The sequence below is a fragment of the Sus scrofa genome, chromosome 11 (genome assembly GCF_054392235.1).
Source record: "Sus scrofa isolate SSC_HxYL_T2T_F1_AM1 chromosome 11, Sscrofa_HxYL_maternal_Yorkshire_Landrace_v2.0, whole genome shotgun sequence".
NCBI classification, from domain to species: Eukaryota; Metazoa; Chordata; class Mammalia; order Artiodactyla; family Suidae; genus Sus; species Sus scrofa.
The window spans coordinates 16,601,942-16,629,647 of NC_139393.1; the positions used below are offsets into that span (position 1 = coordinate 16,601,942).

The window sequence follows — 27,706 nt, forward strand, 5'->3', positions numbered from 1 at the left end:
TTGTCTGAATATATGCCCAGGAGTGGAATTGTTGGATTACATGGTAATTCTATTTTTAGTTTTCTGAGGTACTTCCATACTGTTTTCCATAATGGCTACACCACCTTACGTTCCCACCAACAGTGTCAGAGGGTTCCCTTTTGGAGATATCTTTTATTGTAACTGCTGGTGGTGGTGCTACAGGCATCAAGTGGTTAAAGGCCAGGGATGCACAGGACTGCCCTTCATAAGAAAGAATGATCCAGTCCAAAATGAGGTTAAGAAATCCAGCTGATCATGGCATCTCTTCACTCAGCAGAGAAAGTCCAAGATTTCCCCCCTCCGGATCAGTACTTTTCATAACACCTTGACAATGAGCCAGGCCTGTTTCATCTCTTTTGATCTAACTCCACCTTTTTTCTATGTGTATATCATTAGTTGCTATTCATTCCCCATTTCCACTATCTGTTGCTGTCCATTAGCTACTGGAGGCTGATGATATTTTCCCAGATCTACCTCGTATTCTTCAGCATCACCACCATTACTGATAACAGTGACCTCATAGTCATCATAAGAATCGCATATAGTCTAGTTGACAAGCAGCCAGCAGTCAATTGCCTGCAGCCCAGTGCTACTGAATATGGTTCCTGCCGTTGCGTAGCCCTTCACTCTGCAGGAGGCAGCACTGAAACTGGTCCATCGGCTCATCAGCATCATTATCATCACCATCATCATTGTCATGATCATCGCAAGCCAGCCAACAAGTAGTCTTTCAGTCCATGAGGAGGAGGAGGAGGAGGATGGTGAATGGGAAACAACTGAACTACTAACTCCCAGCAGCCGCAGGCCATAGACACTCTGTCTTGGCCTTGAGTGTTCACTTTGCCTGGTATGGACACATTTTTGTTAGGAGTTATTGGCATCTGAGCCTTTGGTGACCAGGTTCTATTTTCTAAGTGAACACATGCATGAGGACACACGCACACACACACAGACACACACACACGCGCGCGTGCACACGGCTATTGGAGAAACTCAAATGAGGTCACTAAGTATGCATATCAGAGCAGACAGATTGATAGAGAGGCTTTGGCTGCCCAACCAGGTCTGATTCTGCCAGAGCCCAAGCTCCTACTGGTTCCTCTTTCCCGCCCTGCCCAGGTTGCCATAGACGTGTTGAAGCCAAAGTTCAAGCACTGTGGAGCAGCCTTTGTGTCTCTCCTCTCTCTTCCTCTCTCTGTGTCTCTCTCTCACACTCACATACACACACACACTGCTTCTTTCTTTAAAAAAAAATTTCAGTTACCATTGGTAGAGCCTGGCCATTGCCTCTTCCTCTAGCCTCCCAGCAATTGAGACTCTGGGTGTTTTAACTCAGCATCTGACTGCAGAGATGCCAAGCCTCCTGCCTCTACCCCCGGGGGGCCTGGAATAACGAATGTGCTGGGGGAGGTGCGGGTACTTAGAGTACAGTTTAGCCTCTAATGGGTGAATTTCCTGACCTGTCTGGTGGAGAAGGCGACTCCAACCTCAAGGGACAGCAGAGGCATGGTCAGCTGCCACAGGCTAGACCGCCTCGCCCCTCCCCCCCCTCCTGGGCCGCCCCTCCCTACCTCAGGCACACTTAGGGGTGAGTTAGGAAGTGTCTCACTGGGAAGCAAGCCTTGAATAGTAATGAACAGAAAACTCTATAGTTAGTTATTACCGATTGTCTCTGTGTGCACTTTCCACATTTGCAAGCACCTCTCAGGACATAGTTAGTAATAAACAAAGTGCTTCAGGACCACCGCGCCTCCCACGGCTCCACCTCTGCTGCTGCTCTTCATCAGTGCCTCTCTACCTGTGTGCCTCCTGGGTCCCCAGCTAAGGAGGTGGTACCCACAGGGGAGTGTAAAATGGTCCCATAATCAGGCATGCGTGTATGTGTGTGTGTGTGTGTGTGTGTGCGCGTGGGTGTGTGTGTACAGATAGAACTGTCAAAACCATATTTAGTTTACAAGCAACAGTGACAGTGGATGTAATTGGTGCCCTGCCCAGGTCCCTGGTACTTCCCTCACATCCAGCTTCTGTGAGTGTTGGTTCACGGTAGCTGCCCCCTTCTTGGAGGACTGCTCTTGGCAGGACAGGAGCCACAGTGCTCACCTGTTGTCCACTCTGTGGCACCCCATCGCCAATGATTAGTTGTCACTGGGCTCTAGCAGACCTTCTGCAGAGCAGAGTGTAGCCAGGGTGGACCGGAGGCAGGGAGAGCAGGGAGGAGGCTACGCGCGAACAGGTTGACGGCCCCTGACCTGGAGCAGGTGGATTCTAGAAATGTGGGTGCCACTGTCACAGGGCTTGGTGTGGGGACTTTGGACGGAATGGGCCGTTGGCAGAGGAAAGTGAGGAGAATGGAGGCATTGAAGATGTGTCCACTGTGTCTTGAGTGGCTGGTGACGCCATTTCTCCAGATAAACTAATGGGCTTCTGCGTTTTTGTTGGGCTGTTCTTTGTTTTTAAGTTTCCTTGGTCTTACTAACTTTTAGAAGTACCTGTTCCAAGGGCCATGGACAGCTGAGAGAGGTGTGCGGCATGGGTGAATAGGGTGGGTGTAAACAGCTCTACCGGGGCACTGGGCCCTCTAGCTTGTTTCTCTCTAGAACCAGGGTTATTTATGCACTGAACCCCAGAAACCTGACCTCTTAGCAGGTCAGATGCCAGGTGTAATTTTCTCTGGGTCAGATGCAGCCACACCTAAGAAACATGCTCCATTAAAGTGTGTAACAGAACCAGATTCTCTTCCTTCACAACCTTATGAGTACAAATGAGGTCGCATGGGCATCAATATCACACATCTCAGAAGTTTGAAGCCTTGTTTGTTTGTTTTTTAATAACAGCTTTATTAAGATATAATTCACATGCCATGAAATTCAGCTTTTTTTTATGGCCACACCCACAACATATGGAAACCCCCTGGGCCAGAGATTGGATCTGAGCTGAGCTATACCACACCCGTGGCATCTCCAGACCCTGTAAGCCACTGGGCTGGGCAGAGGACCCAACCTGCACCTCCACAGTGACCTGAACCGCTGCAGTCTGATTCTTAACCACTGTACCACAGTGGGAACTCCTAACTCAGCCTTTTAAAATGTATAATTCATAGTTGTACAGCCAACGCCATTTTCGAATTTTAGACTAAAACTGCGGCATTCCTTAGAAGCCATGCCCTATTCTCCTTTTAAAGATTTCTTTTCTTTCTGAAGATTGTTTTTGTTTTTCTGGATCCCTTGAAGTTCCATATGAATTTTAGGGTCAACTTGTTAATTTCTATAAGGAAGACATGTGGGATTTAACATGTGGGAATGTGTTGAATCAGTAGGTCAATTTGCGAAGTACTGTCATTTTAACTATACTTGTCTTCTGATTCATGAAGAGGGAAATGTTTTTCTATTTATTTAGGCCTTATTTTATATTTCAACAATATTTTATAGTTTTTATTGTTTAATCCTTATGATTCTTATGTTAAGACTATCCTCAGGTATTGCGTTTTTTTTTTTTTTTTTTTTTTTTTTTGTCTTTTTTGCTATTTCTTGGGCTGCTGCCACAGCATATGGAGGTTCCCAGGCTAGGGGTCGAATCAGAGCTGTAGCCACTGGCCTACTCCAGAGCCACAGCAACGCGGGATCCAAGCCACATCTGCGACCTACACCACAGCTCACGGCAATACCGGATCATTAACCCACTGAGCAAGGGCAGGGATCGAACCCACAACCTTATGGTTTCTAGTTGGATTCGTTAACCACTGCGCCACGATGGGAACTCCAGGTATTGTGTTCTTTTTGATGCTATTGCAGATAGAATTGTCTTAATTTCATTTTCAGATTGTTCATGGCTAGTGTATAGAAATACAATTGATTTTTGTATATTGATCTTATATCCTGTCACCTTACTATACTCTTATTGGCTCTGACAGTTCTTTTAGTGGAATTCCTTAGACTTTTAATAGAAGAGATCATGTCATCTGTACATTACTACCGAGTAAACGAACAAGTAAGAGCTGGAGCTGTAGGGAACACAGAGTGTAGACGGTCTCTGAGGTTGACCTTGAGGAGGCCAACAGAATGGGGAGGGGTTGGAAGTAGGAAAAGGAGTCAGGAGGAATGGTAAAATCAAGTGAGTGGCAGATCATAAAATCACAGATAACAGGTTGCCGGCAGCTCTGTCATTTTTATTGCCCTCCTAGTCTGCTGGGTGCCTCTCCTGGGACTCATTTAAAGGATTCAATGGACTCCTTTCAGCAGTGCCACCAGTAGCGGGAGAAAGACATAAATCTAAGCCATTCTTGATGTGTGGCCAGGATAGTTTCAGGCAAGGCTATGAAGGAGGCAAAGCATAGAAGAGAGAGAACTAAATTTTATTGCCTGCCGTGCACCAGCACTTTGCATGTGTTGTTTAATTTAACCCTCACATGTTCCTACAGCTGCAAATTTGAATCTGGTGTTTATTTCTATACAGAAATAAACTATTTTGTGTAGTGGTAGTTCATAAGGCAGTTGCCCCTTTCCCCACCCGTATGGCAGGATCAGAAGAGCTCATTTGTCAGGGAGTTGTTTGAAAAATGAAGAACATTTAGACATAGAGACAATATCCTGCATCAGTGCTTCTTAACCAGGATTGTATTAGGAGAAAATTCCCCATGGATCTCTTGTGTTTTGACATGTTTTGTGAGCGGAGGGCACAGCCCTTTGGTTCAGACTCTCTTTTCAACTGTCTTTTCATGGAAGATTATAAAGCAGATTGCCTGTGAGAGAGAAATAGTGTCTCCTTCTGGAGCAGAGGGCAGATTTACTTGGTGTCTTGGATAATGAAGATAATGCTTCACTCTGGTGTCAACGCTGGGTATGTTTGCTTGCAGTTCCTAGAAAAGCTGTGGGTCTCTTGACCTTGGGGTACCTCTGCTGTGACACAAACTCATGATGTGCCCAGTATCTGCCTGGGCCACTGTGTGTGATCTGCAGCACCTGAGGATCCAGGGAACCAACTTGAACATGAAGCTCATGTTGTTCGCAGTGCCGTGTCCCTGACCCAGGAATCTGGTGCTTTCTCTGGCATCCATGGAACTGTGGTGGCAAACTTGTAGCAGAGTCCTGAGTTTCAGGCTCAGTGTATACATGTGTGTGGGGTGTGTGTGTGTGTAAGTTCCACGGGTGGTTCTGATGCACGTGCCTGGTTGAGAACCACTGTTCTCTTGGTGGTCAGGCAGGCAGGCCTGGGAGGCTGGTTAAGCTTCTGATGGGGAACAGTTCACAGTCAGAAGTACCCAGCAGAGTTCTGGAGATGCTACACAGTAAGAAGTTGGGTGCAGTGGTGGCCCAGAGGCCGCACGAGATGGGCCTCTCTGACAGTCTCACCAGGCTCTTCTCTAGGGCTGAGTCTGTCACCCAGATCCAGCCAACCAGAGCCCCACCATAGAATGTATGTCTGTCTGTCTGGTCTTTTATTCTGGCGTGCCCTGAACTGGAATGGTACCTAGCTGGTTACCCTTGTTCCCTAACACAGGGGAAGGCCTGAGGAGGGAAAGAATGAGACCCACACAGAAAGAGAATATGCCGAGCTTTGGTCCTTGAATCCAGCGGTGCGTGAGGCTGTGCTTTTAGTCACCTGAACTGGTGAGCTCCACTCTCAGCCGGATGGTTTGCAGTGTTTCTGTCACTCCTAACCTTTTAAGACTGTACCTGGGAGTTCCCTGGGGGCCTAGTGGTTAAAGATCCAGCATTGTCACTGCTCTGGCTTGGGTCACTGCCATGGCGCAGTTTCCATTCCTGGCCTGGGAACTTCTGTGTGCTTCAGGCTCGGCCCAAGAAGAAAAAAAAAAAAAGTGTGAAAACTTGTTTCCCTGCAATTCCATTGTTCCCCTGCAATGCCAGCGTTGACATGACTCTACCCATTTAATCTCTGGAAAGAGGCAGATGCTGCCGGCCAGCCCCCAGGTCCCTCAGGCTCTGTCCGGTATGATGAACCTCCTGCTTACAGCACAGTGGTCCTTGCAGTTTATTACTATTATTACTGCTTTTAAAGTTGTATAAAGCTCTGATTGAGGATTTAACAAGCTGTTTTCTGCAAAAGAGAGCAAACTTCTTCAGGATGACATTTACATTTTTAAAAATCTCTCTCTCTCTATGACCTTTTAATTCCGGGTACATATTCAATGAATAATATCAATTAAATAAGAAACATTTTTCCCAACACAGAACCCACTGGCTCCTCCAGGCCGTATCACACTCCCTTGGCTGTGGCCATCATTTGAATGCCCATGTTCTCGAAGTGAAGCAACCAAGCAGAGCAACGTGTGGCGGAAAGCCAGGAGAAGAGATTTGGGCACAACTTTTCTTTTTTTTTTTTTTCTTTTTTTGATTTTTAGGGCCACACCCGTGGCATATGGAGGTTCCCAGGTGAGGGGTCAAATTGGAGCTACAGCTGCCAGCTTATGCCACAGCCACAGCAACGCCAGGTCCGAGCTGCCTCTGTGACCTACACCACAGCTCACTGGATCTTTAACCCACTGCGCAAGGCCAGGGATCGAACCTGCAACCTCATGGCTTCTAGTTGGATTCATTAACCACTGAGCTGTGATAGGATTCCGGCACAACTTTTCTAAAATGAAAATTGTCTTCGGAAAGCCCCAGTAAGTGAAAACACTTTTGAAAAGACACATTCCCTGTTGTTGTTTTCTCTGACTTGTAGCAGGGCCGCTAAGTGGTTGTGAGGCAGGCAGGCTCTGGTTCAGCTGGAAGAAGGAGGGTCTGAGATGGGGGCGCAGGGAGGTCGATGGCACAGAAAGAACCCCACGGCTGGACTCTGGCCTCTTCCAGCTCTGTCAGTGGAAGGCCAACACTTTCTGACTTGCGATTCTTTTTTGCTTCTCCTTTCTTACAGAGGGAGACAGAACTTTTGATGCATTTACTACAGGCACATTCCTTTTAGGTGCCCAAACAATAGCTATAGTCTAAACTCTGTTCATCCCTAAACAAACATTGAGAAATGCAAATAAAGCAAATTAAGCTAATTGCCACTCAAGAAGGTCTTCCTTGGTGGCCTTCCTTTCTGTGGATGCTTGGAGGAAAGATGCCTAGAGCAAAGCCCCTGCCAGGGAGCCCATCACAGCTGCAGGACGGGTGGGTGTTTACTGAGTGTGTGCCTACAATTCAGGATGGAAGGATGGACTTACACTGTGTGTGGAAGAATAGAAAGGGATATGAACAAATAGCTGAGAACGCTTACCAGGTTAACCCTTGTGTTTCAGTCTGGGTGCAGTCAAGAGAGCAGATCCTGGAGTTCTCTCGTGGCTTGGTGTCGTCACTGTAGCCACTTGCTCACTGCCGTGGCATGGGTTTGATCCCTGGCCCAGGAACTTCCACATGCCACAGGCTTGGCCCCCCAAAAAAAGAAAGAAAGAAAGAAAGAAGGCAGATCCCGGGGCAGGGAGTTCAGGAGAAATTCTTAGAGCATGCTAGTTACAAGGGGGTTACAAGAGCTGAAACAGGCGTGGGGGCGGTGGAAGTAACGCAGAGAGGAACAGCTTCAGGAAGCTGCTCCCATGGCCACAGCTGAAGGAACAAAGGGAGGAGATTGAGGCCTCGGACCCCGGGAACCAGAAGCTGAAGCTGTGGAGTCAGGGCTGCTCAAGGGCCCCGTGGTGGTTTGGGGCTGCCAGGCAGGAACTACAAGGAGGGGAGAGGGCTGTGGGGGCAGAGGGTAGGATGGAAACAGGGCAGGGCTGCGTGGCAGACCTGGGTCCAAGGAGGAAAGGTGGTCACTGCCCAAGACCAGGCTGGAAAGGGGGTAGGCAGGATGGGTGGGTGTAGTTCTCCCCTTTGCCCATGCTTCCCACTGTCCCAGCCTAAAGTGGGCCCAGGAAGCTGGGCACTTGGCCAGCCCCCAGCAATATAAAGGAACAGGGGAAGGGGATGGCTCTGAAAGCAAGCCAGCAGGTGAGCTGCTCACCTGTGCCAGCTAGTTCCTTGCCACAGGAGTCTGGGCTATTTTGAGGACACAGTGGATGTCCCCAGCGGAGATGAGATGACAGTGGTGATGAAGAAAGGAGTGTCCTGGGGAGTTCCCATTGTGGCTCAGTGGGTTAAGGACCTAACATTGTCTCCAATAGGATGCAGGTTCGATCCCTGGCCTGGCTCCGTGGGTTAAGGATTCAGTGTTGTGAGCTGCAGTGTAGGTTGCAGATTCGGTTCAGATCCGGTGTTTCCGTGGCTGTGGTGTAGGCTGGCATCTGCAGCTCCAATTCATCCCTTAACCTGGGAACTTCCCTATGTTGTGGGTGTGGCCATAAAAAGAAAGAAGAAAACTGTAGTATCCTGCTTCTAAGCTTCACTGGACACAAACCAGTAGATCTATGGGCAGCTTAGGCAATAGAAGATCCAAATCTCCCGAGAGTCTCAGACTAATCCCGCCCTTTCTCTTTCTCAATTTCCCCACGCCCATTAGCTGTTCTGGGGACTCACAGGAGGCAGGACAGTCCTTCAGCCCCCTTCCCTGACCCAAATTTTCTTCACCCCTTTCACCTCTGCGTATGAAAATAACACATTATTGGTCTTCTAAAAAAGAGACAGTTGCCACTGGGAGAAAGCTAAATCTCTAAAAATAATTTTGCATTACACAACTGATCCACCTGATCTGCAGAGTTTGGTTAACCTGAACTTACAAGTACTTTTCAAAAGCATTCACCTTACAAAGCTTTAATTTGACTTTTTTTTTGGTGTGTGTGTGTGTGTGTGTGTGTGTCTTTTTGCCTTTTCTGGGGCCTCTCTCGAGGCATATGGAGGTTCCCAGGCTAGGGGTCTAATTGGAGCTGTAGCTGCCAGCCTACGCCAGAGCCACAGCAATGTGGGATCCGAGCCTCGTCTGCAACCTACACCACAGCTTACGGCAACGCCGGATCATTAACCCACTGAGCAAGGGCAGGGACCGAACCCGCAACCTCATGGTTCCTAGTTGGATTCGTTAAGCACTGCGCCACGACACGGGAACTCCTGATTTGACTTCCTGATTTCCATGCCATTGACTCTCCCTGCCCCACTCCTCAACGATGATCAGGTTCACTCTCTCCCCCTCCAGATAGTCTTTCCAAAGGAGTTCAGGGAGCATCTACTAAGGACTTGAAGCTGAGGATTTGAAAATCAATGAGACATGCCTCTTTCTGCTTTCTGTTTCCCTGTGCTGCAGAATCCTCTCTGCAGATGCATCTCCCAGAGGAAAATAACACACAAAGCGAAAGAGGCACAGAAGCCTCCCTTCTCCCACCCCCGTGCGGGGACCCTTGGGCGCAGTCTTGGAATCCCTGGGCCTTTGCCAACAGAGTGTATGAACTGCAGCTCCAGGGCAATCTGTAAAATAACATAAACTCCTTAGCAAAGCTGCTGGGAGACTAAAGGACATACATCAGGCTTGCCTCGGAAATAGCTCAAATTTACACTCCACGTGCCCTGTGGCAAATATGAGTCCCACAGCGGAGGCAAGAAATCCCTATGCACTAGGCCAGGCTTGGTGGGAAAGAATCAAAGGAAATAATTGATTTGAAAGTGGTGTGCACACTCTAAATGCCAAACAGATATCAAGGTTTTCCCTGTGGTCATTTTTCCTTCCTTGATCGGAATTTCCAAGAAGACTGATGAGAAAGAGCAGGAAAGAACCTCACGATGGGGGCTCGTCCTGTGATGTCAGCCGAGTGAATGATCACTGGGTGACGCATGCCAGCGGCTTCCCTGTAGGCCCCATATACAGACCTATTTCTAGTGTTTGTGTCTGAACAGCCACCTGGCTACATCCCTCCTCACAGCCCTCCTGAAAGAGACGGGGCCTCAGTGACACCTTCCCTGCCCCACCCCCAAGAGACGTGACATGCACCAAAGGGAATCTGGGGAGCCCTGCCATCCACTCCCCGCCTTCACCGCTGCTGCCCTCTCTCTGGCCACTCACCAGATGCGGGCTCCTCCTGGGGGCATCACAGGTGGTCACGCTGTTCTAGGGTCTTTCTCCTCCTTCCCAGGGTGGCGAGGGCGGGGGGAAGGACCCAGGGGAGCTGTAGGGAAGGCCACCTCCCCAGTCCAGTCTCTTGCCCCCAATTTCTCTCCCTCCCAGCTCTACGCACCAGGAAAGGTTTGTTGTGGTGGTTTGTTTGTTTCTGACTCTCCTCTCAGGCCTGTATTTGTTTGTCTTTTTTTTTTTCACTAGAGTGTCTTTGCTATGTGGAGGTACAGGGAGGACTGACTGACTTTTTCCTCTTTTTTTTTTTTTTGTCTTTTTAGGGCTGTACCCTCGGCATATCTAAGTTCCCAAACTAAGGGTCAAATTGGAGCTGCAGCTGCCAGCCTACACCACAGCCACGGCAACATCAGCACCAGATCTAAGCCGCATCTGTGACCTGCACCGCATCTCACAGGAACGCCAGATTCTTAACCCGCCGAGCGAGGCCCATGGATACCTGGTGGGATTCTTAACTTCCTGAGCCTCAACGGGATAGCCTCCTTTGTTTCTTCTTTGTTGTTTAACTTTGTACAACAAAAAGTGTTACTTTAAAAAAAAATTACTCCCTCATGTAGATCATGACTTAATGTCTTGGACGTCCCAACCAGATTCTAAAAAACAACCAGTTCTTACCTCCAACTATTTCAGTACCCTGGGCCATGCTGTGCCTCAGGGCGATGACATTGGGGGGTGGGAGTGGGGGGTATAATAATTACCACAGTCTTGGAGTTCCTGTCATGGCTCAGTGGTTAACCAATCCAACTAGGAACCATGAGGTTTCAGGTTTGATCCCTGGCCTCGCTCAGTGGGTTAAGGATCTGGCGTTGTAGTGAGCTGTGGTGTAGGTTGCAGACATGGCTCGGATCCTGCGTTGCTGTGGCTCTGGTGTAGGCCGGTGGCTACAGCTCTGATTAGACCCCTAGCCTGGGAACCTCCATATGCCGCAGGAGTGGCCCAAGAAATGGCAAAAAGACAAAATAAAAATAAAAAAAGTAATTACGACTATCTTTAAGTATTTCAATTGATTCTCAGTTCTTTGTTCACAGCTCAGCTTTTTTTTTTTTTTTTCACTTCTTTTGGGTAGAAGGAATTGAATTTAAAATCAACAATCCAGGAGTTCAAAATACTGCAGCCGCCTACTAACTTCCAGAAATCAGCACCCACAGAAGACCACAGAAGTCTATTATTGATTCCTATAATTGTTCTATTACTGATGTTCTCAAATCAACTTTCAGCTGGAAAACAGCTTTGCTGCGCGCCCATCTCCCCCCGGCCCCATCACTGCCCAGTGGACCGGGCCGGGAGGGTCTCTGGAGCACCAGGCTCTCGGCATTGCCAGCGAGGCTGTCAGCCTGCAGCATCCAGAACAACTCGATGCTCTGAATTATCCCTTTCCTCCTTTTATTCTTTAGGAAGACCTTCCTGGGCTTCAGTGACCCTTCTCACACTCCAGAGCACCTTCGGCAAAGCTCCCTCTGAGCACGTACAACAGTCTGTTGGCATTGAGTCTCAGTCTCCTTAGTGCCTGGCACAGAACAGGTGATCTGAGATTCCTGATGGAAATAGAAGGAATGGGGGGGGGGCGTGGGTGGTGAGACGAGGAAGGGCACGTTTTCATGTCCTTTATACGCACCGCTCATCCTCACTTAGCTGTGTTCCAAGTCTTCCCTGAATTTTAGAAGCGTTTGATCATTACCTTCTCGCTTCCAGGTTCAGATGACCCAGGAACACCTTAGAGCCATCCCAGCGACGTCCCCAGCCCCTTGTTTGATGGATTGCTTCTGCAGTCAGTGGCACCAGATGGCTTGTCCAGTCCACAGTGGAGACAGAAGAACTGTGATCACTCGTGACGGCGACTCTTGCTTCTTAGGACCTTTTCGGGTTCAGGAAGCAGAAATCACTTGAACTAATGTAAGTAAAGAGGAAAAAGGCTTCTGAGGACACTGGAGTGTCACATAAAGCAGCCCAGTCATGGAAGGTCAGGGGTCAGAAGCCTTGGACCCCACGGAGCCTGGAAGTGAAGCCCAGCGCTGGCTCTTCCTCTGCTTCTCTCTCTGCTGCAGGCTGGTCTCTGCTTCTCAGCCCCATGAACAGGAGGCCCGTTGGTCAAGAGTTTAGAGTCTTTCTCCTGTCAAACTAAGGCTGGGGTCCTTGCCGTCTTCTGCCCTGGGAGGCCCAGTTCTGCTCATGGCACCCTCTCTTTTAATTCCCATTGACCAAAGCACTCAAAAAGTTCAAAAGTCTTTCCAACAAAATTGAAACAAATAATAATGTTTTGTCCACTGGTATTTGTGATCGTGAGGCCTGGGGCTGGGGCCTCTCTTGCTTAGTAAAGGGATGTTTGCTGTAAGCCTTAAATTCCCAAAACCTCTTGAGTCAATTCAAGTCAACCTATTAGTACCAAAAACAAAATTGGAAAGCTCAATGTTGCCTTTTTTACATAATGTCTTTTAGGAAATTCTGACTGATGCACGAAAACATTAAATAGAAGTAGGGGAAACAAGCATTATGTTACATATAAATTTTGTTTTTCTTTTTCTTTTTGTCTTTTTAGGGCCGCACCCGTGGCATATGGAGGTTTCCAGGCTAGGGGTCCAACTGGAACTGTGGCCCTGGCTTACGCCACAGCCACAGCAATTCAGGATCTGAGCCTGTCTGTGACCTACACTGCAGCTCACGGCAACGCCAGATCCTTAACCCACTGAGCAAGGCCAGGGATCGAACCCAGGTCCTCATGGATACTAGTCAGATTTGTTTCTGCTGAGCCATGATGGAAACTCACCACATAAATTTAATATATAACAAAGGAGGCTTCACATAGAGAAAGGCAGAGTCGTTTAGTACATTGTGAGGGAATTCCTAATTAGCAATTCAGAAACATATCTCTGGCCCTGACCTCTCTCCATATATCAAATAGTAATTTAATCTTGTATACATTCAAGAGTGACACATTTAACAATGAACTATTGGAGAAAAACCAGAATAGAAGTGAAATTTATCAATCTGTGTACAGAGGAGAACTTTCTAAGTGTAAATTTTCCAGAAAAAAAAACACAATTGCAAGCTTTTCAAAAATTAAAAGTGACCACAGTATAGCCGAAATAAAATCATACAGGAAAACTTACATAACACAGCCAACAGCAAAGTGGGAAAAGCAATCACAGCAAGCAAGTCAGGAGTTAAATCCCTAGCCTGCAAACACTGCACACAAACGGACAGGGAAAATACTTAAAATCCTGTCGTTTAATAAAGGGTATGAACTGACGGTCCACACAGAAGAGGAAATAAAACTAATACGCAGTCATTAGAAAATGTGTGGTCACACAAGTCGAATTAATGCAAATTTTAAATCCAGAATAAGGTCCTGTTTTCACATATTTGTATCTTTTCTTAAAAAATGGAAATACCCGGGAGTTCCTGTCGTGGTGTGGCGAAAACAATCCGACTAGTATCCATGAGGATGCGGATTCGATCCCAGGCCTTGCTCATCGGGTTTAGAATCCAGCATTGCTGTGAGCTGTGGTGTGGTGTAGGTCACAGGCTCGACTTGGATCTCGTGTTGCTGTGGCTGTGGTGTAGGCCAGCAGCTGCAGTTCTGATTCAACCGCTAGCCTGGGAACCTCCATATGCCACAGGTGTGCCCCCCCCAAAAGCAAATAAATAAATAAATAATGGAAATATCCAAAGCTAGGAGGAATGTAGAAAAATAATGCCATTTATTATTTCGCTGGTGGAACGATCAAGTAATAGAAAGAAAGCAATTTGGGGAACTTGACCCCTTGACTTACTATTTCTACTTCCTTGAGTCTAAACTGAAGAAAAATAATCCACCGTATTAGCTTTTTTTTTTTCCCTCCCCCCCCCCTTTTTTTTTTGGTCTGCCCTGAGGCAAATGGAGTTCCCTGGTCAGGGATCAGATCTGAGTTCCATCCTAAGCCATAGCTTAGGCAACACCAGCTCCTTAACCCACTGTGCCAGCCCGGGGATTGAACCTGCATCTCAGCATTCCCAAGACGCCTCCAGTCCCATTGTGCCACAGCAGGAACTTCCTGAAGAGATAATCCAAAATGGAAACAAATATATTCACTGTAGTGATATTTGATAAGGAAGAAAAATTGAAAGCAAACATAGGGTTCAATGCTTAGCAGATTATGGTCCATTTGCTCATGCACACAAACATTTACTGAGCACCTACTGTCTGCCAGGTTCTGTGCAAGAAGCTGAAGAAACAAAGATGGGCCAGACAGATTCTATAAAGGGCATATTACATGGCAGGCATGAGAGTGGGGAGCGAGCAGGGAGTAGGCATTTATTGAGGAGCTATTTACATATATCACCACACTTAATCTGAGGTCCTGAGCCACACAGTCCTTGAGTGATAAATTGGGGCAGGAAGCAGCCAGCAGAGAAGGGTCATACAGCATGCCTGGGGGAGATACAGAACCCGCCTGAATTTTGTTCTTTCTCTCGTCCATCTCTGGTCCTCAGTCCTTGTCTCTCAGATCACCCTGGGAACAATGATGCGTGACAGATTTTGGCTGGAAGAAGGAACTTCAAGGCTCCCAAACAACTAAGTCCAGTCCCCTGCAGGGCAGATTCTAGAGCCACTACCAGCTAAGAATTCCAAAGATTTTTCCTTTTAGCATCCCTAGGAATTCCTTTCTCTCCCTGCCCCTGCCCGTCAGCTTGCATCTCAAATTTACTAGAGTGCTCTGCCAATGAAGTTTGCTCTATTTGACAGAATCCCATCTCCTGTAAGCTGGTTGGGGTTATAAATAACACAATAAATTTTCACGTACAAAATGTGCCAGCAAACAAACCAAAAGCTTTAATGGTTCTCCAATACCTAATAACACATTTAGACACCTAACAATGATTTTCCAGAGCCTCTGTTATCACCTGTTGCTCCTGAAAACATCATCTCCATTCCATTTAATAAGCCACCTTGGAGCCAAGAACTTGGTTTTAGAAATGAGGATATAAGGCAATACAATAATAAAATCAGAAATGCAAATTTGCAGAGTTTCCATTGTGGCTCAGTGGGTTAAGGACCTGATGTTTTCTCTGTGAGGATGCAGGTTCGATCCCTGGCCTTGCTCAGTGAGGTAAGGCTCTGACATTGCCACAAGCTGCAGTGTACATCACAGATATGGCTTGGGTCCAGTGTTGCTGTGGCAGTGACATAGGCTGCAGTCATAGCTCTAGTTCAGCTCCTAGCCTGGGAACTTCTATATGCTGCAGGTATGGCTGTAAAAGAAAAAATGCAAATTTAAGTCGATAATGAAAGAAATGCAAATGATGTGAAGAGTATTACCCACAGATTACAGAGTAATCTTTGCAGTGTGTGTAAGTTGGTACACATCCAATGAGTGTTAACAACCTAACAGGATTTCTGGTCCTCACAGTTAAACTTAGTTTCAATGTAGTGACATGTATGCTAATGAAATGATTTCATAATTCCTTGATCCCCTACCTGAGGGGCCAGTAGCAGTCTGCTGACACTTCAAGGGAAAACTCAACAGGGACTTTTAAAAGGGATCATAATTTGGGAAGAAGTCATGGTAGAGTCTAGGGAGGATGTGGGAGATGTTCCGGAAGCCAAGAGAACGATGCTCTGACAAATGGTTCCTGGTCACCCTCTTGCTCCCTTCTTTCCCCCCCCCCCCCACCCCCGACCTCCGCCATGGAGAACAAACTAGGAGGGTACAGGCATGCGGATGAAAAAGGGGTTGAGAAGCCCCAACCTGGAAAGAGAGATCTGGGCTCGGAGGCAGCAGCCCAGCTGATCAAAAGCAGATGGGAAAAGAAGCAGGAACAGAATTGCCTTAGGCTGAGCACTCAAGGTGGAGGAAGGGCAGGGCTGAAGGGAAAAGGCTTTGGTTTTGGAGTCAGTGTCTGTATAGATCTTGTGGCCGAGGGGGAAGAGACAGCGGTCTACCACGGATCTCATCCTTTCAGTAAGGGGTGTCCTGGGTGCCAGCCCAGGCATTGTATGCGGGCATTGGACACAGGTGTGGTCACTCCAGGAAGCACCTCCTGCCAGGAGGTTCTTTCCTCCCAAGTCTCTCCCTCCAGCCAGATGCCCCTCACACAGCCACAGGCTGCCATCACTCTGAACCAGGTCAACCCTCCCCCCTTCAGGGACACTGGGGTCAAGAAATGCTCCCTGGGCCACGTCAGAATTTGGTTGATACTCTAGTGGGTTTGGAGAGGGGTGGATGGGTGGGGGGTCAAGGGAACCCTCATCAGAATATCTTCTTGGTGATGCATCATGTGTGGGGGCGCTTGCCACCAAAACCAGGTCATTCACTGATGCGAGTGTGGGGGCGTAAGGAGAACGTTAAACTCAGCTTAATTTTTCCTGTGGCTGGAGAATGCCCGTCTGGTCCACTGGGAGAGCTTTAAGGGATAGGCATCTGGGAGTGCCTGCTGAAAGGGGGCATTTTTATTTAGTTGACAAACACTTGGGTTTTGAGTGCAAATCCCCATTCCACTTCTTACAGTGTCACCTTCGGCTCCCTGCGCCTCAGTTTCCTCATTTGTAATTGAAGCTAATACTGGTGCCACCTCACTGGGTTGTTGTCAGGATTAGCTGAGACAGAATGAACACAGTGGGCAGCGCTTCGGGCAGTGCTTAAAGCAGAACCAGCTCTCAACCAACATCAGACAGCCTTCTCTGTTCTCAAGGCTTGGCTGGGTCTTTCTTCTGCATTGATTAAGAAAATGTAGATCTAGAACTAGTTGAACCAGCATCTCATTTTGTTGCTAAGCAACCAGCTCTGAGTTCTGCAAAAAGAGAAGCTGGAAGTGCGGTGACCCCCTAGCAATTCAGCACCAGTCAGGCTGTTGCTAAGCATTGTTTTATGTCACTTAAAGCTCATTTCAGATGTGGAGGAGGAGGTATGCGCAGGCCTGGAGCATGAGTAAAACCAGCCTTTCCAGCTTCATGGACTCACAGGGGAAAGGAAAGAAAGAGAAGAGAAAAGGAGAGGAAAGAAAGGGCAAAGGGAAAGAAAGACGTGTTGACGTGTGCTTGCACCCACCTGCAGGCGTGAGCGAGGTCACCCTTATAATTCCCCCTTTTCTGGGTTAAAGAGATTGCTGTACTTTTCAGTGAGGTATCCTCTATCTGGGGTTGTGTGGCCTGGGTACAAACCTGGATATGTGGTTCCAAGTTGAGAAGGGGCAGGGCTGGAAGCACCTACAGCTCCTCCCCTCACAGAAGTCAGGGGTCAGGGTCACTGCCCTGGCCTGAATCCCGAGGTTCCTGCAAGGAATCTCAGCTTTCCCAGAGTGATACGGAGCCACAGAGGCTCCTCCTGCAGTGGGCCCACTCTCCTGGTACCCGGAGTCTGCTCAGCACACCTGGTGGTGGGGGCCCTGTTCTCTCCTCTCCGTTTCTCCACCACCACCCCAAACCACATTAAATCCCCAAGCACTTTAAGGCTCACACAGCCTTGATGCCATCATTGGCTGAGCCATTCTAAAGCCATAGTCCGTGACCCTGGCTGTGTTGGGAAAGGAATGGGACCAACATTCAGACGATGTGGGCTCTAGTCCTGGATCTTCCATTTGCTACTTGCCTGGCCATGTGCCGTCCCTCTGCTTCTCCAAGTCTGTTTGCTCCCCTGTGCAATGTGTTTATGTACCTTCCCTGTGGATCCAGAGTTGTGGGTTAACATGAGCTGGCAGAAGTGAATGTGCTTGTCAGGTGGTGAGGGATGCGCAAAGGCGAGGTAAGTCATTGCGTTAATGACAGTGAGGGCCAGGCCCCCAAAAGGAGAAGCAGGTGTTGGCCTTGGCAGTTCCCACTGCCCACCCGTGAGCTCTTCCCACCAATGTCCATGTAGATGGTCTCAGCCCAGAAGAGAAGCTGGGCACATTAGCATACATTCATTTAATGTACTGCCTCCATGGGCCACTTTAATTTTAAATGAATGGGAAGAAGGAAACACAAAGGAAGGAACTGATAGTGCAAAAAAGCAAGTGCGAATGGGGGTAGCGGGCAGGGAGGCCTCCCTTCCACCTCCCAGAAGGCCCTGCCTGGTCCACAGGCCTCCATCATTGGGGAAGGCAGCGCTTTGTGGGCGGAGCTCTAGAGCCTCAGCCTCCTGCCACGCCCCTTTCTCATGTTACAGAGCCGAGCTTTCGAAGTTTGGGGGAAGCCTGGAGACAGATTCGGGAGCAAGTGGCCCTTCGGGGATGCTGCCTCTGTGTTCTAAAGAGCTGCCAGGTGAGCATCGCCCGCAGATGAATTGTTAGCAGCACTGCAGCCTTTTCTGGAAAGCTGTCAACCCCCTCCAGACCTTCCAGACTGCCCAGTGGAGGGGAAAGGATTGCCCACAGCCTGACAGGCAGAGAGGGCTCTGGCTGGCAGAGTCTGAGCCTCCCCACCCTCACCCCCACCCCCTTTCGGACCCTTTTCAAGAGAGCCCAGGGTCTCCCGCCAACACCCGCCCACACATGCCGGACCAAGCCCTGCAGACCGCAATACAGCCTGGAGGGTGGGATTACGACCTCGGAGAATCACTCAACCTGGGGGGAAATGCAGCTGGCCCTCCTTAAAGATGCTGGCTTTGCAAACCGCTCCTCAGGACTTTATTAGATCTTTTGAAGGCAGGAGTCAAATAAGAGCATATTCTCCTGGGCACACGGAGTGACCCGGGAGGCGAGTCCCGATCCAGCGGTGCGTGGACCCCGCGGCCCTTCGGCTCCTGCGCTCACGCCCTGCGCCGGGGGAAGGCTGGCGACCGGCGGCCTCCGTGGTGGCCACCTTCCAGCATCTGCTCCTCGGCAACTTGGCCGCCGCCCTCCACCCAGAAGGCCTTCTCCTCCTGCCAGAGCGCGTTCTCTTCCTCCCAGAGGGACTTTTTATCCTCCCAGAGCGCCTTCTCCTCCTCCAGAAGGGCCCTCTCCTCGACCCACAGGGCCCTTTCTTCCTCCCACAGGGCCTTGTCCTCCTGAAGAAGGTTGCGGTCTCGTTCCCATAAGGCGTTGTCCTCTTTCCAGAAGGCCTTATCTTCCTTCCAGAAGATTCGGTACTTTTTCCAAAAGGCTTTCTCTTCTTCTCGGAACGATTTCTCCATTTCCCAGAAGGCTCTTTCCTCTTTCCAGAAGGTTTTCTCCTCTTCCCAGAAAGTTCTCTCCTCTTCCCAAAAGCCCAAGATCTGGCCCCTGAAAGTGCAGATCTTGCCTCGGAAAGTCCACATCTCTTCCCTGAAGTCTTCGATTTTCTCACGGAAGTGTTTCATCTCTTCCCGAAACGCCTTTTCTTCCTGCAGCTTGTGGATCAGTTTCTTCCGGCGAAGGCTGGACGAGGACGCCGCCAGGGAGCGGAAGCAGGCAAGCCCCATCCATTTGCTCACCTTGAAGGGAAACATGGTCCTGACCGGCCAGGGTGGCGGGAGGCTGCGCTGGAGGACAGGGCTGCGGGCCGCCTGCAGGTCGGCTGGTCCAACCCTGTGGGGCGCCAGAGAGAGCATGACGGTGAGTAACGCGGCCGGAGGGCAACCCCTGCCTCTGGACCGTTTGACTGGGGGAGTTTTAGCCATTGTTCGCTTTGGCCCTTGGGGGTATTTGTGAGGGACAAGCCTTGGTAGAGACAGATGCCGGCAGGTCATGGCTTTGGGCCGAAGAGAAGGTCGGCACATTCGTGTTCAAAGCCACTAAGAAAATAGATCACAGCCAACCAGGGCGTCAGAACACACAAGTACGACACAGTCACAGCAGAGGTGTGGCACAGTTCGTTTTTACTTTTCAATAATAACGTGCCACAGCCCCAAAGTGACTTGTTTGTGTTAAATCAACCAGAATACATCTGAGGTTTGGGCTTTCTCACTGGGGGACTGCTCATCACCCTCTGGTGAGTGTGCTCACAGCGGGGGCTGCACGTGGGCATGGTCGCTCTTACAAGCCACTTGGGTGGGTGAGACCCACTACCTGGAGGGGCCGATTTTGGAAGAAGAATTTATTTTGGGAACAGAACCAAAAGGTGAAAGAGGACACTGAATGTTGACTAGGATGTGGGAAAGAGCAAGTCTCACCCGAGATCCAGTCATATTGAGCAATAATGAACACATTATGATCCAGCAGCTCCATTCCCAGATCCAAACCCTGAGGAAACTTAGGAATTGTGTTCAGGTGACACATACAGGAATATTCAAGCAGTGCTGTTCACAACAGCTCAACGCTGCCAGGCAGTCCAACAACCATCACAATAGGATGGAGTTCAGCTGTGGTGGTTTATTCATGGAATGCAGAGCACAGCTCTGGGCAGCGAGGTGGAGGGATCTTGTAAAAGTAACATTGAAAGAAAGAAGCAGGATCAAAGACTTTGAAAGAGAAACTTTCAAGACAGGAAAAGTTAAACTATTGTTTAGGGAAATATACTTAGGTGATAACATCTGAGTCCCATCAAGTGAAAGTAGTATTTACTTGTGCGTGAGGGACGGGGTTGGGAGGGAGGATACTGAGGGTTGTGATTGGGTGAGGAGGAGGGGCTTCAGAGGGGCTGGTAGAAATCCGTTTCTTTACTTGATGGCAGGTGCATGCGTGGTCCTTATAAAAAAAAAAAGTGCTAAGTTCGAGTTCCCATTGTGGTGCAGCAGAAACGAATCTGACTAGGAGCCATGAGGTTGTGGGTTTGATCCCTGGCCTTGCTCAGTGGGTTAAAGATCTGACGTTTCTGTGACCTGTGGTGTAGGTCATAGACACAACTCAGATCGTGTGTTGCTGTGGCTGTGATGTAGGCCGGGGAGATGTGGCTCCAATTCGACCCCTAGCCTGGGAACCTCCATATGCTGCAGGTGTGGACCTAAAAAGCAAAAAAAAAAAAAAAAAAAAAAAAAGTGCTAAGTTGTGTATGAATGTTTTATCTTCTTCAGTAAATGCATTGTATTTCTCAATAAAATAATAGCTAGGGAGAAAGAACCGAAGGAAGGAAGAGGAGAGGAAGGGGAGGAGGGAGGGAGGAGGACCTCCCCATTGCTGGGATCTGCAGTATCAGGTATCAGAACGATCCACAGAAATTTGGGTAACAACAAAGATGATTCAAGAAATGAGAAAACGATTTGGGAGCGGGACAGAGTGTGGAGGAGACAGGGGTCCATACCCCTGGCCCAGGCGTTGATTTCCATGTTGAGCTTTCTGAAAGCAGAAGGGGTCTGACCTCACTCAGCGGGCCTTGCTAAGCACCACCCGATGGAGAACCAGGAGTGCCTTCTGGAAATTTCCGGGCTTTCTCCTGCTTTTCCTACTTTCTGACTTGGGAGCAGAGAGTGCAGGAGAAGGACACATAGTGGGCGTGTGTGTGTGTGTGTGTTAAAGAGATGGTGGCTCCGCTGTGGACGGCTGGTGGCTCACCATCTGTTCACTTGGTCACACGAGTGGGAAGCCTGGAGCTCCTCTTTGACTCCTTCCTCAAAGACTTTTAACTAATGATCAAGTCCTTCCTGTGACAATTCCTCCGTTTCTTGAACCCACACTCTCTGCTCCATCTCCTTGACCCCAGCCAGTTCAGGCCAGGATGCCTGTGACAGCCTGACTGGTCTCTCTGGTGTTGATCTTGGCCACCCCTCCCTCGTGGTAGCCCCAGGGGTGGTTCTGAAACACTGTGCATCCCATCCTACCTGCTCACAGGCCTTGGAAGACCCTGTGGCCCAAAGATCACATCCAAACTTCTGAGCGAGGCCCTCTGCAACCTGACTCCTGCTTGCCCCGGCCCCCGTACCTTCCTACCCAGTGTCCACTCAACTCCAAAGCCAAGCCTCAGTAATGAGCTACATTCAGTTCTGGACACGACCTGTGATTTCCAGCCTCCACACCAAGGAACATAGGGGGTCGTCTACTGAGGTTCCCTTCTCCTCCTGTTGTGGGCCTGAACTCCTGCTCATCCCTTCCCCCCGGGAAGCTACTTGGACCCTCCAGACAAGGTTCATCACCACGTCCTTGATGCTCTCTGTCTCTACACACTCCCGTTGTTTACTTGTCCCACTGGATTGAAATCAGGTGTAGACGTGCCTTGCTTCCATTGGATGCCATGTAACCCAAGCTGTGTGTCTCAGAGGCAACTGATAAAAATGTTGGCTGAACTAAATTGAATTTCATTGAATTTCGGAATTTTGATATCCACATTGTATTGTGGTTAGTTGTCTTATTCCTACTATTTATGTAGCTGAGGGTGCTCAGGTGGGAGAAAACACCTCATTCGTCAGGTCCCCACGTTTCTCTTTTTTCTGCTGTGAGAACACATTCAGTGTTTGCTCGAGTGGATTAGGTAGCTATGAACAAAGCCTCAGCGTCAATTAGAGTTGCCAGATAGCTGCCAACAGCAATCAGCCTGCTAACTATAATGTCAGTAATAACAACTCCTACCTGTGTATTTGCTCAGCCCTTTTATGTTGGGTGCTTTACCTGTATCACCTGTTTAATCCCTTCAACCGCACTGTAAGCTGATATACCTTGTGGGGGTGGGTACCTTGATTAATCCCATTTTATTACTGAGAAAACCCAAGCTTAAATAAATTAATAACCTATCAAGACACTTACGTAGATGAGTCTGGATTTGGTGGAAGGCAAAGGTCATGTTTAGAAGTGCATTATGTGGTCAAGTGCTGCTGCTTGTACAAGCCATCCACTGGTGTTTTCACTAGGCAGGCACGCCCACACATGTCTCTGGTTTGCACTAACTGGAGAACTGGCTGAAATAATTTAAAAGTTCCTTTCCTTTCTGCTGTGGACACCAGCTGTCACCCAGCTCTGCGTTTCACCCTGACTAGTTCTCCCTAGCCGTTATTTTCTGGCTCGCTATGGCTTCACGCTCTCAGCCGGTCTTAACACCAGTTGTTGCTTTAGTGCATTTTTCTTTTAGGGCTGCTCTCCACAGAGAAACAGCGTGTCTGCCTTAATGGGGAGGGGAGACCCACAAAGCTGAGTGCAGTCAATTCAGGGCAGCTGGCTCCGTCCTCGGAGCTCCTCCGGAACAGGACAGACTACAGACTCCAGGTCAGTGAGCACTTGGTTCACTGTACACTATTTTCTCCCAAATCTGACTCCCTACTTGGGCAGCAGCAGGAGAAGCCTGCTTATGGCACGCGTTGAATAAATGCATCCTGGAAATTCACGTATCGTGAGTCCAGTATGGAGAGACACCCCTTGTTCTCAGAGAATCTGGATTTGGAGGAAAGCAGAGGCTCACAAGCTGAACCCTCTTCCAGCTCACCTCTTGGCATCCACATCCATCCCGAATGTCCTCTGGGCTCCCAGGCCGAGCCCGCCCACCCCCATCTCCTCCCACCTGCAAGGCGACCGTGTTTCATCAGTGATCCCTCAGTCACAGGCCTCCCGCAGCTCTCCCTCCGCTCAGCACGCGAGCTTGATCACGTCTCTCCCATCTTCAAACCGACCAACCAGCCAATCCCAAACAGAATTCTCACTGCCTCTACCTATTTGCTAGCCCTCTCCTCCTTAAATAGTCTTTTTAAAAGGGCAGTTGAGGAGTTCTTGCTGTGGCACAATGGGATTGGCAGCACCAGGATGCCTCTGCAGCACCAGGATGCAGGTTCGACCCCAGCCTGGCACAGTGGGTTAAAGGATCCAGCATTGCCTCAGCTGAAGCATAGGTCACAGCTGTGGCCCAGATCGAATGCCTAGCCTGGGAACTCCATACGCTGAATATATATATTTAGTTAAAAAAGCAGTTGACAGTCACTCTCCCCAGCCCTGTACTGCATCTGCACCCTCATCCTACAGCAATTTCTGCCCCCCTGACTCCACTGACCCCCTTGGTTGTTTAGTCCTTATCCCGTTGACCTCTCAGCAGCATTGGACATGAGTCCTTTTTGAAACTCCTTCCCTCTTGTTATCTATAGCATCAAGCTGCTCTGTTCTCGAGCTGCCAGAGGGCTCCTGGCCCTGTGTGGACTCGTTTTCCCAACCGAGTATCCTTTATCCTTCCACCGCAGAGGGCTCTTGTGGGGAATAAACCGGTATGCTGAGGGCCTAGCACAGCGCCGGGCACACAGCAAATGCTCGAAATAGGACAGAAGAATAATTACAGGGAGTTCCCTTCGTGACTCAGCCGTTAAGGAGACCGACTAGGTTCGATGAGGATGCGGGTTCAATCCCTGGCCTCACTCAGTGGGTTAAGGATCTGGCGTTGCCATGAGCTGTGGTGTAGGTCGCAGACACGCCTCAGATCCTGGCTGTGGCTGGCAGCTAAGCTATAGCTCCGATTTGACCCCTAGCCGGGAAATTTCCATATGCCACGAGTGTGGCCCCAGAGAGCAACAACAACAAAAGGACTCATTATAGTTACTATCCTGTGTCATTTCCAGTCTTCCTAGAGTGGCACGCCGGGGCAAGCTTGGTCTTCCCCTACAGACATTGAGCCTTACCTCTCCTCCATCTCCCCTGACCCCCCTACCACCTCAAACCTGCTGAGTTTTCCTCACTTCGATGCCATGCTGTTTTCTCTCCATGGATGGTCTTTTTTTTTTTTTTTTTTTGGCCACACTCATGGCATATGGAAGTTTCCAGGCCAGGGACTGAACTCATGCCTTAGCAGCCACCTGAGCTGCTGCAGAGACAGTGCCTGATCCTTAACCCACTGCATCACAGCAGGGCCTCCTCCCTGGATGGTCTTGCCTAACCCAACTTTGCTTGATCCAGCTATTCAAGGCTCAGATAAGGAGCCATGTGTGCTAAGCAGCTTCTCCTGAAACTCCCCCATGGGGTCCCGACAGCGTATATGCCCTTCCTGCCCTGCCAGGAGCACTTCGTCTCCCGTCTCCACGTCCGGCATCCAGCACAGTATCTGGTGCGCAGTAGATGTTCAGTAAACATCTCTTCAGTCAGGGGCAGTCTTCTGGGTTAGAATGTTGGGAAAAAAACTACCTCCACAGTTTTTCTCATTACCACTTAAATTATCTTTGAGAAAGAGAGAAAATATACAATACACGTAGATTCTTATTTAGATGTAAATACAATATAAAACTCATGTATGTCTATTTAGATTTAAAAATCGGAATCAAAGAAACATGCCTAATCTTCAATCTTATACTTCAAGGCTAGGAACTTATTTTTAAGGGAAGTGTTATATATCACACTATGCTTAGAACCAGTTCTACCCAGGAGTTCCCGTCGTGGCTCAGTGGTAAGCGAATCTGACTAGCATCTATGAGGGCACAAGTTCGATCCCTGGCCTCGCTCAGTGGGTTAAGGATCAGGCGTTGCGGTGAGCTGTGGTATAGGTCACAGACATGGCTCCAATCTGGTGTTGCTTTGGCTGTGGTGTTAAGCCGGCAGCTACAGCTCTGATTGGACCCCTAGCTTAGGAACTTCCATATGCCATGGGTGCAGCCTTAAAAAGCAAAAAAAAAAAAAAAAAAAAAAAAAACCAAAAAAAACCCAAAACCAGTTCTATCCAATCTAAAGCCAGTGGTTACTTACTGCTTAGCTGTTTCCCAACTGAGCAGGTCCTGCAGCCCTCAGAGGGCAGGCAGTCATTGTCACATCAGATGCTTAGTGATGTCGCTTTTGCAGGCTCCCCAACACTGTTGGCAGTGACCCCTCTGTCCCCTCTCAGCCCTGACTCACAGGATGGAGGGACCAACATGCGGCCCACATGAGAGACTCTAACGAGTGTAGGGATGGCCTAAAAGTGTGGAAAGCTGTCCCCTTCCATCTTTGAGTTCCCAATAGGCTGGCACTGCTGATGACCCGCAAATGATTGTTGCCTCACATTCTACCTCGACCGTGTCCAGGAGCAGGCTTCTGGGAGTCATGGTTCAGTGGGGAGTTGTATGTGATAAACCATTTCTCTTGCTGCTTTCAAGGCCCCTTTTTGCCTCTGTCTTTAATAGTTTGTCTAGGATGTGTCTACATGGGGACCTCTTTGAGTTTATATTACTTAGAGTTTTTTGAGATGTACAGAGTTGATGCAGGTGTTCCTCAAACGTGAGACGTTTTTGTCTGTTTCTTCAGCTCTTTCTTCCTCTTTCTCTCTCCTTCAGGTGTACAGTGCATTGATTCAGTTATATACGCATATATAGCTATTCTTTTTCAGATTCTTTTCCCGTATAAGAAGTTATTATAGGAGTTCCCATCTTGGCATAACCATGAGGTTGCAGGTTCGATCCCTGGCCTTGCTCAGTGGGTTAAGGATCTGGAGCTGCTATGAGCTGTGGTGAAGTTCACAGATGTGGCTCGGATCTGGCGTGGCTGTGGCTGTGGCTGTGGGCCAGCAGCAACAGCTCTGATTAGCGCCCCTAGCCTGGGAGCCTCCATGTGCCGCAGGTGTGGCCCTAAAAAGCAAAAAAAAAAAAAAAAAAGCTATCATAAAATATTTGTGTAGAGTTCCCTGTGCTGTATGCCTTTAATTCTTTAAACATGATTTCTTTTAGTTCTTTTAGTCCTTTGATCATATTTATTACAGCTGATTTAATATCTTGGTCTAGTAAGTCAACATTTGTACTTCAGAGACAGCTTTTAACCAAAAAGAAAATAACTCGGAATCATAGTTTCTGTTGACTTTTCCCCCCTGAGTATGAGCAGCTCTTTCTTGTTCCTTTGCATGTTTCGTAATTTTTTGTAAAGAGTGGACATTTAAAATATTATGTTTTTTGGCTGTGCCCATAGCATGCAGAAGTTCCCGGGCCGGGGCTCAAACCCAAGCCACAGCAGGGACAACACTGAACCCTTAACTGCTAGGCTACCAGGGAACTCCCTAAAATAATATAATTTAAAATAATATAATATTAGGAGTTCAGGTTAGCTCAGCAGGTTAAAGACCCGATGTAGTCTCCATGAAGATGTGGGTTTGATCCCTGGCCTTGTTCAGTGAGTTAAGGATCTGGTGTTGCCTCAAGCTGCAGTGTCAGTCACAGATGCAGCTCAGATCCCCAGTTGCTGTGGTTGTGGCATAGGCTGGCAGCCACAGCTCCAATTCAACCCCTCGCCTGGGAACGTACATATGCCGCATGTGCAGCCATAAAAAGAAAAAAAGTATTAATATTACAAATAATTTAATGTGGTAAGTCTGGAAATGAGATTCTCCCTTTCTCAGGTTAGTAGTTGTTGTTTTTGTTGCTGTTATTATTTGCTTGTTTAGTGGCTTTCCTGGACTAATTCTGTAAGGTCTATTTTTTGGTTGTGTGTGGCCACTGAAGTCTGCTTGATTAGCTTAGGAGTCAAATGAATGAACTAAGAGCACTCGCTCCTTGAACTGATGAGTCTCCCTTGGCTGAGGGACTGTGGGTGTGTGTGTGTGGGGGGGGGGTATGTGTCTGTAGTATGTGTGTGGGGTGTATGTGTGTGTGGGGTGTGCATGTCTGTGTATGTTGTGTGTGTGGTGTATGTCTGTAGTATGTGTATGTTGTGTGTGTGTGTGTGGTTGTGTGTGTGTGTGACCTTCTGGATTCCCAGAAATATGTCAGAACTTTTAAAAGCTTCTGTCTTGGAGTTCCGTCATGGTGCAGCGGAATTGAATCCGGCTAGGAACCATGAGGTTGAGGGTTCGATCACTGGCCTCACTCAGTGGGTTAAGGATCTGACGTTGCCATGAGCTGTGGCGTAGGCTGGCAGCTGTAGCTCCAATTCACCCCCTAGCCTGGGAACCTCCATTGCTGCAAGTGAGGCCTAAAAAACAAACAAAAAATTTTAAATAAATAAATAAATAAATAAAAGCTTCTATCTTATTCTCTAGTTATTCTCA

At 48.6% G+C, this 27,706-nt stretch overlaps 2 protein-coding genes across 4 annotated transcripts in view; one reads left to right on the top strand and one right to left on the bottom strand.

The window, feature by feature from the left end:
- Positions 1 to 27,706, top strand: part of CKAP2 (cytoskeleton associated protein 2) — a 327,617-nt gene that overhangs the window by 207,603 nt on the left and 92,308 nt on the right. The window lies entirely within an intron of this gene.
- CCDC70 (coiled-coil domain containing 70) lies at positions 18,572 to 25,704 on the bottom strand. 3 transcript variants are annotated; one of them, XM_021065305.2, is made up of 2 exons: positions 25,444 to 25,704; positions 18,572 to 19,455 (listed from the first exon to the last, which is right to left on the bottom strand). In XM_021065305.2, the coding sequence occupies exon 2, from the start codon at positions 19,374 to 19,376 to the stop codon at positions 18,717 to 18,719; it is 660 nt and encodes a 219-aa protein (XP_020920964.2). In that variant the 5' UTR covers positions 19,377 to 19,455; positions 25,444 to 25,704; the 3' UTR covers positions 18,572 to 18,716. The 3 variants fall into 3 exon arrangements, with proteins under 3 accessions (XP_020920964.2, XP_084837856.1, XP_084837857.1); XM_084981730.1 differs by lacking the exon at positions 25,444 to 25,704 and adding an exon at positions 22,455 to 23,436 and having other exon boundaries at positions 18,572 to 20,429; XM_084981731.1 differs by lacking the exon at positions 25,444 to 25,704 and adding an exon at positions 22,543 to 22,694.

Bases quoted from the DNA above. Each gene is read 5' to 3' on its own strand.
- CCDC70 (XM_084981730.1), bottom strand. From the start codon at position 19,646: ATGTGCCGACCTTCTCTTCGGCCCAAAGCCATGACCTGCCGGCATCTG.